Source organism: Mus caroli, unplaced genomic scaffold, assembly GCF_978045245.1.
Source record: "Mus caroli unplaced genomic scaffold, Mus_caroli_1 scaffold_2, whole genome shotgun sequence".
Lineage (NCBI taxonomy): Eukaryota > Metazoa > Chordata > Mammalia > Rodentia > Muridae > Mus > Mus caroli.
In genome coordinates this window covers 53,013,837-53,030,749 of record NW_028227257.1, presented here as the reverse complement: position 1 = coordinate 53,030,749, position 16,913 = coordinate 53,013,837, and the positions used below count along the sequence as shown (strand labels likewise).

The following is a 16,913-nucleotide window of genomic DNA, read 5'->3' as shown; positions in this document are numbered from 1 at the left end:
CCAAGAGAGTGTCCTGGCAGCAGCCCATAGGGATGCGCCTCTGCTGCCTTGGGTTGAGCAGAGTCTGGGACCTGCATCTCTTGCATTTTCTCCATAGCTGATTTTATTTCTTACAGCCTTTTTTTTTTTTTTTTAATGTAGGAGTGCGTGCCTTATCTGCATGCACACCTACATGTCAGAAGAGGGCATAAGAACCCTTTATAAATGATTGAGAGCCACCTTGTGGTTGCTATGAATTGAACTGGGGACCTCTAGGGGAGCAGCTGGTATTCTTAACCCGAGTCATCTCACTAGCCGCTTACTGCTTTTTAAAATGAACAGGTTTCATTATAATGTTTTCATACACGTGGATCATAAACTCTGCTCACTTTTTCTTTTTTTTAAAGATTCATTTATTTTATGAGTATATTGTCGCTGTCTTCAGACACACCAGAAGAGGGCATCAGATCCCATTACAAATAGTTATGAGTCACCATGTGGTTGCTGGGAATTGAACCCAGGACCTGTGGAAGAGCAGCGTCATCTCTCCAGCCCTGCTCACCTTTTTCACCTTCAAATTAATCTGACATTGGCTACTACCCAAGTGGTTCTCAACCTGTAGGTCTCAACCCTCCTAGAGGTTGCATATCAGATATTTGCATTATAATTCATAACTAAAAATTACAGTTATGAAGTAGCAATGAAATAACTTATGGTTGGGAGTCACCACAACATGAAGAACTGTATTAGAGGGTTGCAGCATTAGGAAGGCTGAGAGCCACTGCTCTACCCTTTCCTACAATCCTCTTCTGTCCCCAGGGTAGTCAGTCCTCTTACCTTCATGTCTTGTATGTATACAAAACAAAACAAAATGTACAATTTGAAGAGAAAAAGAACACCAGGAATTATAATGTCGGAGTTAAGTCTTGGGCTCAGAGAGCCCAAGTTTAAAGAAAGGCCTGATGAGAAATGGAATAGAGAATGGTGTCTCCTAGAAGACCCCACCCAGCTAAACTTGCAACCAGTAAAAGGGCCTCCTACAGCAAAGGAAAGCTTATTCAACAAAGGAGCGCATCCAGGAATCAAAGCTTATACAAATGTAAGGAAGGTGGCAGCTCCATCCCAAGCAGGAAGCAGGATTTGGCAGCTTCAGCAACTTGGACCTGCTTCAGTCAAGAAGGATGCAGCAGTGAGCAAACGGGCTGTGATTTCTTCCTCCACTATAAAGGAAAGCTGGTGACGCCAGGCTGTGGCCAGGGAGTTCCTGCATGGAGGACTGGAGAAGCCATCACATGAAACTGAAAATGAAGCCTGGATTGTGTTGGAGACCCTAAGATCTTGGAGATGCCAGAGCTGTGGGATACTGTCAATCCCACGGGGTGAGAATAAGACCACTACCACAGCTTTGAGCCAAATTTGAAGCAAGCTTTAATTAAATATTGGCTGATGGACTCTGGTTAGATCCATTTTGGGGTTCCTAGAAAATGGCCAGGAGTTATACTGGCAACTTATAAGGCTATATACACCGCCCCTCACTGGCTTCATCCAATAGGGGACAAGCATATTTCCTGATGTATTTCCAGCCTAAGTGTGATCACGTATGTCCACTGCACCTGGGTCAGCCAAACTTGTTAGGGAAGTGAAAATGTATGACTTATCTCATATGAACAACAGCCCCCAGCGTCTCAGGAAGTGTCTGTCCTTGGGCAAGGGACTTACAGGTGAGAGGCATTTTTGTTTTATGGATCTCACAATACTTGCCAAGGAGAGCTACAGCCCAAGTAGAACCAGCTCAAGAGAGAGAAGTGTGTTGTAAGGATGAAAGGAACAGAAGAACTCAAGAGCATCCTGACATCAGATGTGGTGATGCAGAGTTTGGAGTTCGTCCTGCTGGGTCTGGCTTGCTTTGCTCCACTGTTTCCTCCTATGCTCCCTTTCCTACCTTTTGGTATAGTAATGCATATTCTGTGCCATTATATGCTGGAATTATGTAATTTCCTTTTTTTTTTATTTTACAGGGGTTAAAATTAAGACATTGCCTTGAGTCTCAGAGGAGACTTTCAGATTTTTAAGCAATGTTGAGGCCTATGATAGAATATAGGGACTTTTAAGTTAGATTGAATGCATTTTATATTATGATATGGCTCAAGCCCATGGGACCCAAGGAATGGAAGGTGATGGTTTAAGTAAAAGTGACCCCTATACGCTCATGTCTTGAATGCTTGGACCATGGTTGGCCAAACTTTTGGGAAAGATAAGGAAGTGTGGCCTTGTGTCTTCTTGTAGCATTCAAATCTACTGGGAAAGACCAAAGATTATACTCAATTCAAATATAGATTAATGAATTTATTCTTGCTGCTAAAAGCAGGACAACAGTCTTAGAGCCAAAGAGCATGCTGTGTAGAAGGGTAAGATGGGGTTTTAAAAGTGGAAATCAGAAAGGCGCGTGTTACAATTATCCACAGAATCATAGCTGGACAGGAAAACTGCTTAACTTCCCTCAGTTGTTGCTTTCTTCCAATACATAGTAATAAAAAGTCTATTTCACTCTCTCCCCACAGTGGTAAGCAAGCTTTACCGAAGTGAAGGCAACTCTCAGGACCTCTCAGCCCCTTGCCCTATTTAAGATAAGAGCCACTAGGATCTCCCAGCCCTCCCAGAGCAACCGGCCAATAGCCCTTAAAGAATGCCTAGCTCCATATTACGTTTCTTTTCGTTTGTTTGTTTTTCAAGACAGGGTTTCTCTGTATAGCCCTGGCTGTCCTGGAACTCACTCTGTAGACCAGGCTGGCCTCGAACTCAGAAATCCACCTCCCTTTGCCTCCCAAGTGCTGGGATTAAAGGTGTGCGCCACCACCACCCGGCCCATATTGTTTCTTTAGCCACCACATTACTCAGCTAATGTCTAGGATAGAGCAGTTCATTTTTAGGTAGGCAATAATACCGCGCTATCAGGTTAGGGCTGGCTCTTACATCCCCACATTGTCACTGGGTGTGGGATTTGAGGTTTGATAGACTATGGAGACTTTTGAAGTTAGACTGAATGCATTTTGCGTTATGATATGGCTACAAGCCCACTGGGGACAAGGAATGGATCCACCCCAGATCCAGTCTGTCTCCAATTGTTGCATACTTTTAGACCCAATGCTAGGTTGGCAGAGTTCTGAGTTTAAGGCCAGCCTGATCTAAAGAATTCCAAAACAGCTAGAGTAGAGACCCAAAAAGATACAAGTTGCCTTGGTCATGGTGTCTTCATAGCAATAGAATAGTAACTAAGACAGTGACTGTGATGGTTTGTATATTTTTGGGCCAGGGAGTGGCACCATTTGGAGGTGTGGCCTTGTTGGAATAGGTGTGACCTGGTTGGAGTAGGTGTGTCACTGTGGGTGTAGGCTTAAGATCCTCACCCTAGTAGCCTGGAAGTCAGTCTTCCACTAGCAGCCTTTGGATGAAGACATAGAACTCTCAGCTCTCTCTGCCTGTGCCATGCCTGCCTGGATACTGCCATGCTCCCACCTTGGTGATAATGGACTGAACCTCTGAGCCTGTAAGCCAGCCCCAAGTAAATGTTTGTTTGTTTGTTTTTTATAAGACTTGCCTTGGTCATGGTGTCTGTTCACAGCAGTAAACACTAAGACAGTGACCATGGAGAAATGATGTTGGGAGGGCATCCTGACAGGCAGTACAGAGGTTCTAAGGTGTTATAACCCAGAGATGGGAGCCTGTGGCTGGTACTTGTTCTGCACCCACAGGAAGCTGGGGTTGGACACATGGGGCCCAGCCTCCTAGGACCTTCTCAACCCAGTGTAGTAGTGTAGGCGTTTCTTCTTCAAACTGAGGACACAGATACTTTAGACATGGCTAGAGTTGTGTTTTAAGATGGTGGCTGTAACTGGAGTATAATATGGAAGTCAGGAAGGATAGCTGGTGGTGACTGTGAATGGAGAGATTAAAGTGTGTGGACAATGGCAAGAGCAGTAGTCAGGAGTGACACTGGGAAGTAGTTTAGGTCCTGCGTGAATGCTGGACCATCCCAAGGCAGCTCCAGGGTGAGAGATACAGGAGTGCTGGGATCCTCCCAGTGTAGAATTCATCAAGTGGGAGAGGGCCACATGGGGAGAAGGCATCCAAATGCCAACTTCATCTAAAACTGCCTTCTGGTCATTAAGATATGCAGCTCTACCTGCACACTTAGATTTAAGAAGCGTCCTTGTCTTTTGAGTTGTTTTAGATGTATTATAAGTGAGTGATTGACTTGTGTGTGATATCCTATATACCGATTGTAAAAATGTCTTGGACAAAAAGGTACCATAAATGGGAGAAATAAGATGTCCTGCTACAGAAAAGTGATAGCTGAGGAGAAGGAGGCTTGGCCAGTCAAAGTGAGAGACTAAAAGCTGAGCCAGGACTGGTACCTCCTGGTGTGGGAACCACTCGCCCACAGCACAGGGCCGGACTGCTCCTACTAAATTATATTCATAATCTCCGAAACCTTGTGATGGAGCAGAGGAAAGCAGATACTACTTTGAACATGATTTAGAAAGCATGTTTGGGGGGGTGTGGTTCTTTCCTCCATGTTGAAACATTCCCTTGTACTGAGAGGAGGGAGGTCATGGTACCTGACTCACAAGGCCCTGCCACCCATAAACAGGACAACTGCTAGAGACTGCTGGAGCTGCCTGAAGCGAGCAGGAGCAGCAGGGAGGCCCTGTAAGTGCTCCTCCATGCTCAGGCAGGCTCAGGAGGTAGCTGCCTTTGTCACTCATGCTCCCATCAGCGGACACTCACTGCCTCACCAAGCTGGACACTATTTCTTTGTCTAGCATTGGTGCCTAATCTGATGAACAGTTCGCCTCTCCCCAGGAAGCCACAGAGGAAGGGACTGCCCTTTGTTTGGGCTTACAGCAATTTATAAGTAAGAATTACCAATTGCACCAGGCATGGTGGTGCACGCCTTTAATCCCAGCACTCGGGAGACAGAGGCAGGCGGATTTCTGAGTTCGAGGCCAGCCTGGTCTACAAAGTGAGTTCCAGGACAGCAAGGGCTACACAGAGAAATCCTGTTTTGAAAAACAAAAAACAAAAAGAATTACCAATTGCACTCTTGCTTCTTGTCCATCATCCCAGATGCTGACCAGGACAATGAGTGACAGGGACCCAAGGCACACTGCAAGCCACCTTGACGCTCATTTCCCCAAGGTATGAGAAGACATTTTATATCTGGGAGCATGAATTCTGTAGAGCTGGATGAGTGGTCCCAGCCCTGCAGTGTGGAGCTAGAAGACAGAAGGCGTCTGAACTTGCTGGTGACTGGGAATGGAAAGATCAAGGTGTGTGTGAGGACACTGGGGAGTCATCGTGTAGCCCATGACTACAACAGCACAGCAGCAAGGTGGCTGCCAGAGATTCAGGATGCATAAGCTCAAGGCCTGTCCCTGAAACAACCTTCCCCCTTCTGTGTTCTGTCCTCTTTAACTTGGTGTACTCCCCAAGTGGGGTCCAGGCTAAGTGAAGTCACAGGAGGACAAGAGAACACTTCTATCACCTTTGCTACTGCCACCCCTCCCCCAGAGTCCATAGGTGCTTAAATACAGATCTGACCTACAAACAGCTGTTCTGTTTCCTCTTGCCTTTTATGTACCCTGGCCCGATGGGTGTGGCCTCCTAAGGGGATAACAGACAGGGGTGAGGGGAGTGGGTGTGTGTGTGTGACACTGATACTGTTTACTGGGCACTCAGACACTTGCCAGAATAGTTTTATTTTGGGGTATTAAATACACTTACAAGTTTAAAAATGATAAATTTTATGTACATAGACCTGGGAATTCTTTAAGGACAGAAAGAGGCTATGGAGAAACTATTCTCGACAGTACAGAATAGAAAGTGGGACGGTCACAGAAAGTGACCAGAAGCACATGGATATAAAGATCAGACTGTCTGTATACTCCAGACTAAAGGGCTCCCCTCTCCTAGGTGGACATTACCCACGTGAGACCTTCCAACAGCATGGAGCTTCCTAGCGTGGTGGCATCCCGAGAACCAGCACTGTGGTGGTTGGCTATAGCCACACTACAGACCCAGAACCTCTCCACGGCCACCAGGAAGTCATGGGCATCCTGCTGCAGACGTCTCAAAGTGGACTCAGTCCCCTTGCATCACCAGAACATCAGAAAGATCCTCTGTGCCTTCTAGCTTCAGATTCTGAGGGAAGAGAAGAAAGAAACACAGGCTTTGATAGACTTGAGAACAGAATCCTGAGACACATTTTAGTTGAGGAGACAAGGTGACCACGGAGAACGAGCTGTTTCATCATCACAAGGAGAATCATCTCGTGGCAAATACAGTTTCACAAAGTTGCTTCTCAGGCCTTGCCAAAGTGCAGGGAAAAGCAGAGATCCTTCTCCGTCTCTGCTGCAGCTGACAGGACTCCCACAGAAGACCAACATAGGCCCCCAGGCCATTACCCCATTCCCGGCTGCTACACCTCTCTCATCTTAACTTCAGGCAGCTTTTCCCTTAGGGCTAGCTGACTACCGAGAGAAGACTGTCTTTTTCCCTCAAAGGTGCAGTGGTGGGACCTGCTGGCACTCACACCCGCCCCACACCCTCCCCTAACTTGTCTTCTTGGTATGTTGTAGCTCAGGTTCTAGAAGCTGTTGAGATGGGGGAGAGTTCAGTGGTAGAACCCTTGCCTAACATGTAAGGCCTAAGTTTGCTCTCTAGCGTGGGGTGGGGGTGGTTCCAGTTCAGTTGTATGCTGATCAATTGTATGCTGCTCCATACGGAGGCAGAGGGAGGAGCAGCAGGGCCCATCCGTCCCTAAGCCCCACCACACAGCAGAGGATGACTAGGGTCCACATGGGAGTGACTAAAGGAACGTCTGGGATGAGTGTTCGGGGAATGTCTTCCATGGAGGTGCTGAGCTCTAAATCATCATAGAACTCTTAGGAAATGTCCAATCCTGTGTCAGCCTGACAGCACATGGGCTGTGGCCATCTTGCATTCTTCAGATATCCAAACCTCTACGGGGTAGACTTGACTGCAGCAGGAGGGAGCCAGGCTGCTAAAACCTTCGCCATCACTAGGGAATGGGGCAGAGCTGCAGAGCAGGGGCCTCAGTGAGCCATGCTCCTGCGTCAATTGAGTCTCAATGGCCGCTGTGCACACTCTTGTCAGGGTGGTAACAGTACACCCCAGTCAGTTAGTCAGCTTTTCTTAGCCTTTCTTTGGGTTGCTGGCATGACAGGTACTTCAGCTTCTGTCAGGAACCACACAGAGACGCTTCGACTACCATAAGCACAGACAGGTGCTGTGTGCCTGTCTCTCTAGCCCCCATGGGCTTGTTTTTTTTTTTTTTTTTTTTATAAAAAGATTTTTATTTTTACTGAGCTAGGTGATGGTGGTGGTACACACCTCAATCCCAGCACTCAGTAGGCAGAGGCAGCAGATCTCTGCATTTGAGGCCAGTCTGGTCTACAGAGCAAGTTCCAAGATAGCCAGGGCTACACAGAGAAACCCTATCTAGAAAAACAACTTTTTATTTTATTCATGTGTGTGTCCATGTCTCTCAGTGTGTGTTTGTGTTAAAGGCCAAGGGTGTCGGATCTCCTTGAGCTGCAGCTAGAAGAGTTGTGTGTTGCTCGATATGGATGCTGGGGACTGAAGAGGAGTGTGTGCTCTTACCCACTAATGTGGCAACGCTCGGAAGATCTGCTGTAAAAGCTCTAGTGAGCTGGCAGAGGTGGATTCGAACGCCCCCATACTTACTTGGATGACCTACCTTTTCATTTGCTAAGTGCAGAAGACAGGCAAAAGCCAGGGGTATGGAGAGGTTCTGAGCCATGAGCGGGGGCAGCCTGGGAAGAAAGGGGCAAGCACTGAGTAGGTCATGCAACCCAGAGGACAATGCAGCTCCTTTAAGTCTTTATAGAACGTAAGAGGTGGACAATGGGCCGGCCCTTCATGCTAAAAGTCCCACCAAGAAAGTTGCCCAGGGCTCAGAGGGGACAGCGCACCCTAGCCCTCTGTTGATCAGCACACACCTCGTCTGCAGGTCTTTTGTGAGCCCACTGAGTTTCTTCTCATCAGCCACTTCCTCGGGGGCCCCTTCCTGTCCATTTTCAGTGTGGTTTTCCTAAGGAAAAAAGCATATTTATGGGTTGAAACAACAGAAACTTACAAAACTGTCAATCCCATAAAGAAAAGTGCACTGGAGGAAGCAAGGTTAACTCTCTGGAGACCTTCAGGATGGGGCTTGGTTTGATCCCCACACTGGCACTCTTAAGAGGTGATAGAATTTTTGTTTTGTTCTAGGGTTTCTATGTAGTCCTAGCAGTCCTGAAACTCACTATGTGAACTAGGCTGGCCTTGAACTTACAGAGGTCTGTCCATCTGCTTCTGTTATGAGCCAGCATGCCTGGCTGAGTCACTGGAATTCACCAAGGTGTGACTGTGGATAGTGGACCATATGCCCTCCTTGTTCCTTCACAGTCTAACCATGACACGAATGATCAGACCCTACTTTGTGCTTCTGTAAAGTACTACTACAAGACCAAAGCAATGGTGCCAACGCACTGCAGACTGAAACCTCTAAAGCTGAGTCAATGGATTGGCTTTTCTCTGAGGTGAGAGCCTCTGCTGTTTGTTGTACACACACTAACACTGTGACTGAGGCTGTCTCTGACAAACCCAAGACCACACGGCTTAGGGTCCTCAATAATCATGCATTTCATTGCACAGCCAGCAGAATGTGTAAGCAAGAATGGAGTTTGTAGAGCTCAATGGGTCTGAATCAGGGTTCTAGGTCTGCACACTTAGTCTGCTTCACTCTCAGGAGAAGGGGTCTGGCAGCGTGATTATGTCTCCAGTGTTCCTGCTGAGAATGGACCTCCTAAGTCAGAACACCACTTCAAAGCATACATACTTTCTGACACTTGTAAGGTAGTCACAATACTTTGCAAAAAGTCCTATTTTAAGTCCGGTTGCTACTGGGTAAGTACTCCGAATGCCCGTCAGGATTGTAAAGCACGCAGCTGCTAGGGCAGCACGGGAAAGCTCGCATCTGCACGTTTTCATCACCAGTAAGGTGAGATAGAGCTTGCTGTGTGACCTGCCCGCTCCTCTGCTGGGACAGTCTCTTCTTCCAAGCTATGGTGATATCTGTTTTAAACTGTGACTGCATCTCTCTGCTTTGGGCCGTGGACCACACTGAGGGATCGTGAGCTGTAGACATCAGCTCTCCCTTCCTACACACTGGGGACCTAAGGAGCATGAGTGATGTTACCTCTGTGTCAGCCTCCTTTCTAGAAAACTTCGTCAGCAGACTCCACATACTCTGCTTCAGCTTCTTCATGTCCATCTTTTTGGCAGTCTTGGCGTAATGAATTTCTATTTTATTCACCTGGAATAGGTGTAACAAAGCAAAATCAGGCAGAAGAAAAACATTCACTATCAATTTCCTGTAAAATAGAAGTCTCAAATGAAAAAGTTGGAAATCAAGGAGGAATCCCAGCCAGGCATAATGGCACACACCTTTGATGCCAGCCCTCTGAGACAGAGGCAACTGAATCTCTGTGAGTTAGACACCAGTCTGGTCTATAGAGTGAGTTCCAGGACAGCCAGAGCTACAAAGTGAAACCCTGTCTCGAAAACAAAAGAAAAAAAGAAAGCCACCTCATATACAGAGTTCCCTGCAAAAAGATCTTACTTCTTTCTGTTTTCACCTTTCGGATTTTGCTGTTTTGCTTTTTAAGAGTCTCGTGTAGCCGAGTCTGGCCTGGGCTTACTGTTAGATCCTAAACTTGTCAACCTCTTGCCTCCAAGCAAGTGCTGGCATTACAAGTATGACCCACCACGCCCAATTTTCATGAGCCAGAACTGAATGAGCCAGTGCATGGGACTGAATCTAGGGCTTTGTATGTGCTAGGTAAACACTCTACCAACCCTAACTCCTTTTAATCAGAAGAAATTTAGATTAAGACCGAGAATTGCAGTGTAAGAGATGAGTATATGAAACAGATAGCACCCAGCCTGGCTCTTGGGATAAGGCATCAGGTATTGAACATATGACAGGAACTGAAAATGGCCAAGGTATTCAGAGCCCCACAGCAAGGCTCTCACTGCAGCCTTCCTACATGTGTTTTATTGGTGTGGCCAATCCACTCCTACTTATGGCTTGGGTTTGACTCTCAACACTACAGCAGTAAATAAAAGTTAATAAGATAAAATAAGGTCTTTGGAAAAATATCACTACCATATAACCTAAGTAGTCAATGCCAGTAACTGGTAAGCAGTTTAGACAGCACAACCCTGTGTCAAAACTCAGATAACAGGGTAAGATGGAACCGGAAAACAAGTGGAGCGCAGGCTGATGGGACTCACATCTGAGAGGAGTTTAACAGCCAGGAATCCACACAATTCCTTGCTGTCTCTTCCTTACCTTTTGAGGCTCAGCCACCAAGTTCAACTCTTGGTAAGTTGTGATATCTACTCCTTGGTTTTCAGGAGAACCGTGACCATTCTCTTGTGTTGTCTTTGGATCAGACTCAAGGTCAAGGGTCCCAACTGGATCCGCAAATAAATCGTCTGCCTCTTCATAGTCACTGTCAGCAGCCTGGGCAAGGAAACAACCCTTCAAGTTTGGTGGATGCTATCAATGGGAGAGACTCCATGTACACAAAGCAAGCAGAGTCCCACCAACGTGGCCTGCTCGCTCACTTCTTCCTGCTTCACATAAGCCCTACTACAGAGAGAGGGGTCTCTTATCAGCCTGAGACCTTGGAAGCATGAGTTTAAAGAGTGCAATGAATGACCACAGAGACCAGTGTCCCCTTTGCTTAGTAACTAGATAAATATTTCATCTTAGAGAAAACATTCCCAAAACGCTGGAGCACAGCCTGCATTCCTTGCCCAACGAGAGCACAGAACAGGGGCTGGGCATGTAGCTAAGTACAGAGTACACACACATTTCATATGAGTTCTAGGTTCCATCCTTACCACCTAAAAACAGTACAGGAAATCCCAGGTGCTATCTAATTTGGTAGCAGGAGCAACGCCCTTTTATATTTTAGATGGATACAGAGTCTCATGAATGCCAAGGTGACCTTAAACTTGCCTTGTAGCTAAGGATGATTTTCCATTCACCTTCCTCCACCTCAAGACTGGAAGGTGTGTCCCACCACACCCAGTGTGATGGTTAGAATAAAAATGCCCCACACATAGACTCAAAGGGACTGTTAGAAGACCAATGTGCTTAACAGAATTAGGTGAGTTGGGGGACCGAGCCTCAGCTAAAAAGGCTCAGCTGTGTCAGACTGAAGTTATTTATTTGAAATACAACCTTCGAGACAGGAAGCGGTGCCTAAAGGAAGCCAGAAAAAAAGACTGTAACTCAGATCCCCACCCCAACTACACCAAGGCAAGTAAGAGAATTCTTGGGCACTGCTGGCTTCTGCAGGCTCTGGATACCTGGGTTTGCGACCTTAGCTGCCCCGTTGTACCCCCGAGCCAAGGAAGGGGAGGTGTATATGTGGACCCCAGATCACCAGAAAGCCTTTAAAGAAATTAAAAAGGCCCTACTGACAGCCAGCCTTGGCCTTGCCTGACCTAACCAAGCCTTCACTCTTTATGTGGATGAGAGAGCAGGGGTTGCCAGAGGAGTCTTTACCCAGACTTTGGGACCTTGGAAAAGGCCAGTGGCTTACCTATCCAAGAAGTTAGACCCTGTTGCCAGGGGGTGGCCTTCTTGCTTAAAAGCTATTGCTGCAGTAGCATTACTTGTCAAGGATGCTGATAAGCTCACTCTGGGACAGCAAATAACTGTAGTGGCACCCCACACTCTTGAAAGCAACCAACAGCCCCCTGACCAATGAATGACCTCCTATGACACATTATCAGAGCCCTTTGTTGACTGAATGAGTGACCTTCGCTCCCCCTGCTGTCTTCAATACCGATACCCTACTGCCCGAGACTGATGACGCTTCACCTACTCATCACTGCGCTGACATTCTGGCAGAAGAAACTGGTACTTGAAATGATCTGAAGGATCAGCCTTGGCCTGGGAGTCTGAGCTGGTACACGGATGGCAGTAGCTTCGTGGTTGAAGGTAAGCGGAAGGCGGGGGCAGCAGTGGTGGACAGAAAGCAAGTGATCTGGGCCAGCAGCCTCCCTGAAGGGACTTCGGCCCAGAAAGCCGAACTTGTGGCTTTGATACAAGCTCTACGAATGGCAAAGGGGAAGTCTATCAACATTTACACTGACAGCAGATATGCTTCTGCCACTGCACGGAGCAATATACAGACAAAGAGGGCTGTTGACACCTGCAGAGAAAGACCTAAGATGCTGTGGCTAAAGGGAATCAGATGGCAGATCTAACCGCCAAACAGGTGGCCCAAGGAGCAATGATCCTGGCAGTCAAGGAGCCTAAAGATTATTATGATGTCAGAGACCAGCTTTAGATACACCCCTGAGGACTATCAAGTTATGGACAAATTAGGACTGGCAAAGGAAACCCTGTATAGGGTAGTAGAAACAGAAAAAGGAAAACGAGTCCTGTGGCCTCCCTTCCCCCAGCCTGGAACCTGCTTGCTCAAGGGTGGAGCTACCGGCTCATTCGTCCTGCCACGCCTACTGCTGGAACCTGCCTTTGCTGCCTGGAGGCACACACGTGTTCGTCCTGCTACTGGACCCTGAGTTACTTGGCGGGATATTGGGTTCCCTCCCCCTTCCTTTATAACTGAGTGTCTGAAAATAGTAAAATTGAGCCTTGATCAGAATGTTTGTTGTCTTGGCTCCATTGTTTCTTCCGCCCCGTCTAGATTCCTCTCTTTTCAGTTCGAACTGCCATTCTCAGTTGAACCGTTCGTGTTGTGGACTGCGGGCAGGCTGCAACAGAGTCCTCCCACGGGAAGGAGGACACAAGTATGTTACCAACTTACTTTACTTGACCCACTTGGGAGCCAAGAAATTAAAAGGTGTGGTTAGGTCCTCCGACTACTATGTTACAGGACTCTCTGACTTGGCAGGAGAAATAGTCAAAAGCCGCAAGGCCTGTGCTATGACTAATGCAGGACACTCCATGTATACTCCTGGGAAGAGGCTCAGGGGCAACTGGCCGGGGGCCTATTGGAAGGTAGACTTTACAGAAATTAAGCTAGCTAGATATGGCAACAAGTACTTATTAGTGTTTATAGACACCTTTTCAAGCTGGGTAGAAGCTTTTCCTACCAGGACTAAGACGGCCAATGTGATGGCCAAGAAGATCTTAGAAGAAATCTTCCCAAGGTTTGGGATACCCAAGGTAATCAGGTCCGATAACAAACCTGCCTTTGTTGCCTAGGTAAGTCAGGGACTGGCCAAGATATTGGGGATTGATTAGAAGTTACATTGTGCATACAGGCCCCGAAGTTCAGGACAGGTAGAGAGGGTGAATAGAACCATTAAAGAGACCCTTACCAAATTGACAGCAGAGACTGGTGCTAATGATCGGATAGCTCTCCTACCCTTTGTACTCTTCAGGGTTAGAAACACCCCTGGACAATTTAGACTGACCCCCCTATGAATCACTCTACGAGGGGCCCCCTCCACTGGTAAAAATAGCCTCTGTACATAGTGCTGACATGCTGCTTTCCCAGCCTTTGTTCTCCAGGCTCAAGGTGCTCCAGTGAGTGAGACAGCGAGCGAAGAAGCAGCTCCAGAAGGCCTATTCAAGAGGAGACCTGCAAGCCCCACATCGCTTCCAAGTTAGAGATTCAGTCTACAGTAGATGCCACTGTGCAGAAAACCTTGAGACACGGTGAAAAGGCCCTGATCTTGTACTCTTGACCACCCTACTTTCTACCCTTATGGGACCCCTTCTGATTTTGCTTCTACTTTTAATTATAGGTCCATGTGTGTTAGATAGGCTAGTCGCCTTTATTAGAGCAAGACTTAGTACAGTGCAGCTTTTAGTTTTGAGACAACAGTACCATGCCCTAAAGGATCAAGTGCATCAGGGAGAAGATAGTGTCTAGTTCTAAGATTAGCAAGTAGAAGTGGGGAATGAAAAAGTGAAACATAAAAAAGAAAAAATTCTAGGCCTTTAGGCCCAGGCTTGAGAATGTGACCTTTGTGACTCAATGCTCCAAGGCATGCCAATCATAAAACAGATAGTGACATTCCTCCACCTACCCACTTTCTGGGTTTGCTTCCTGGGTTCGGGGAGTGTTCATTCAAAGAAAGTCATCCTGACCCACCTGGACCGCTCCTGGAACCCACTATGCAAATGTGCTATTGTTAGAGACTCATAGAAACTGTCTTGACTCCCACTCCCTCATGACTCTTAACTGGTATTTTTAGTATTTTCCAACAATGCCCTCCCCACCCCCTTGAGTTGTGGTTTCTTCCTTTAAATACCCCCTGTCTCAGCTACTCAGGGCCCACGGTCCTGCATGGTGTTCGGCTGTGGGTCCCAGAGCGCGCCTGGAATAAAAGTCCTCTTGTGGTTTGCATCAAGATTGTTTCTAGTGAGTGATTTGGGGTATCGCCTCTCCTGAGTCAGAACGTAGGGGAGTCCTCACGTTGTGGGTCTTTCACCATCTAGATATGGACCTCTCAGTTACCTTTCTTAGCACCACATCTGCCTGAATGTCACCATGTTTCCACGATGCTAATAATGGACTAAGCCTCTGCGCGCCAGCCCTAATTAAACATTTTCCTTATAAGGGTTGCCACAGTCTTCACAGCAACAGAACTCTAAGACACCTGGTTTATAAGGTGCTGGGGAGCAAACCCCTGCTTCATTCATGCTGGTCTACAGTCTCCACTCACAGAAAGCCATTCTCAGAACCAAGCCCAGAGTGAACAGATCAGAACTGTGAGACAGGCAGTAAGGCAGAGCTCTGAACAGGTTCCCGGGCTGGTCGTTACAGGCGCTAAAGTTGCAGAAGCATCGGCCAAGAGGTCAGACTAGATCCTCATTAAAACAAAACAATCTCTCCCTACAGTAGGGAAAGAAACAGAATAAATGACTGTCCAATTCTGTCCTCCGTGCATGAAGGGTCAGAGGCGGCTCTGTCCTCCTCTCCATAGCTTCTATTTGCGGTTTCTTTAGGAGACTCACAATGAGAAACAACTTACCAATGCCCAGCAAGGTCTGAGAATGAGGAAAGGCTTGGACAAGTCCTCCTGATAAGTAGGCACCTCCAGAGAGTTCTCGGCCCTACTAGACCACACCACTTCCATATGCCTTGTTTCAACTCATAGCCACAATATTAGCTCCTATGAATAGGAAGTGTAGTTCTATTCCTTTGAAATTCCACAATAGCCAAGATTAGTGCTGTGTTGTACAGGCCAGAGCCTATCCACTTGTCTATTTATTAGCAGAGTGTCTTAGTTAGGGTTTTACTGCTGTGACAGACACCATGACCAAGGCAACTCTTACAAAGGACAACATTTAATGGGGGTTGGCTTACAGGTTCAGAGGTTCAGTCCATTATCATCAAGGTGGGAGCATGGCAGCGTCCAGACAATGATGCAGGAGGAGCTGAGAGTCCTAAATCTTCATCTGAAGACTACTAGAAGACTGGCTTCCAGGCAGTTGGGAGAAGGGTCTTAAAGCTCACACCCACAGTGACACACCCACTCCAACAAGGGCACACCTACTTGACACTCCCTGAGCCAAGCATATGCAAACCACCCCACAGATCCTGCCCACTGCTTCCTGCCCCTGGAGTATGAGGAAAGTGGCCATACCAGCTCATTCCTCAGCACTGTTCACTGCTATGCACTGAGACAGAGGGCATCAGAAACCAGGGAAGAGACCACCCACCATTTGGAAGAGGCAAGAACTCTTCTCCCCTTACCTGCAGTCCAGGACAATAGTTGGAGGTGTCGTTAGGGTTGTTGTAATCATAGTCTTCAATTTCCTCATAGTGCTCAGTCTTAGCCTTCTGGTCCTGGTCCATCTTAAGTGACTAGAATAGAGGAGGGGGTGTGCAAAAAGAAATCTCTAAAAAGAGCAGCTACTGGGCAAAGCTGGGGATATCAATCTCGTTTCCTATTTCAGTCTCATTTTAGAATGACGTGACCCTGGAGTGTGTGAGTGTGTGTGTGGGGATGGCTAAAAAGCTACATAGTCTAACCAAGTCTCTACGGCACAGAACAACACAAGATACAGGACTCCGAGCCACTACTCAACCCCCAAACCAAAACACTTCCTTTTCTGCTTTGCAAACTGCATCTTCTGCAGTTTTACTTAAAACCAAAGGCTGGCCACCCATCTACAGCTTTCTAAAAGAAACTCAACTTGTACTTGAACAACCCTGCTAAGAACTCCTTATCTTAAAGGTAGCCCACTGGGGTCTGGGGAGAGGACTCAGTACAGTGCTGGCCTTGCAAGCATGAGGCCTATGTCTGGCTCTCCAACACCCATGTAAAAAAGCAGATGTTCAGGAAAGCCAAGAGATGGGTCCCTAGAACTGTGCTGACCAGCCAGTTTAGCTAACTGGTGACTACAGGGTGACGTGAGACACTGTCTCAGGAGGAGCTGGGAGGATGCTCAGTGGGTGCAGCTGCTTGCCACTAAGCCTGACAACTTAATAAGATCAATCCCATGGTTCAATATGGTAGAAGAAGAAAACGGACTCCTCCAAGTTATCCCCTGACCTCTACACACACACTACAATACCAATGTGCATGCTCCCACACAGGATATACAAGGAAGACACCCAAAATCTACATCTGTCCCAGCACATACACATGCATGAGCACACGCGTGCACACACAAACAAAATAATAAAGGCAGCTGCCCCTTACTGGGGCAAGCACACAGCAAAGAAAGAAGCTCTTTCCCCTACTTATCCCTGAGTTCTCATTCCGCCTTCCACAGCCCACAGAACCGTGCCTCCCTATGGGAGGGCTGGGGCCACAGCCCACAAGCATCTGCGGCTCTTACCCTG

At 47.2% G+C, this 16,913-nt stretch overlaps 1 protein-coding gene across 2 annotated transcripts in view; it reads right to left on the bottom strand.

The window, feature by feature from the left end:
* Positions 1 to 5,766: 5,766 nt before the first annotated feature.
* The window catches only part of Ncaph (non-SMC condensin I complex subunit H), a 32,693-nt gene continuing 21,546 nt past the window's right edge, over positions 5,767 to 16,913 (bottom strand). For both annotated transcript variants that reach the window (XM_021151630.2, XM_021151622.3), the window contains exons 13-18: positions 15,819 to 15,929; positions 10,418 to 10,591; positions 9,263 to 9,379; positions 8,022 to 8,113; positions 7,760 to 7,835; positions 5,767 to 6,180 (exon numbers count right to left, since the gene is read on the bottom strand). In XM_021151630.2, coding sequence (XP_021007289.1) covers positions 6,121 to 6,180; positions 7,760 to 7,835; positions 8,022 to 8,113; positions 9,263 to 9,379; positions 10,418 to 10,591; positions 15,819 to 15,929 — 630 coding nt within the window. In that variant the 3' untranslated portion in view covers positions 5,767 to 6,120. The remainder of the gene's footprint in view (positions 6,181 to 7,759; positions 7,836 to 8,021; positions 8,114 to 9,262; positions 9,380 to 10,417; positions 10,592 to 15,818; positions 15,930 to 16,913) is intronic.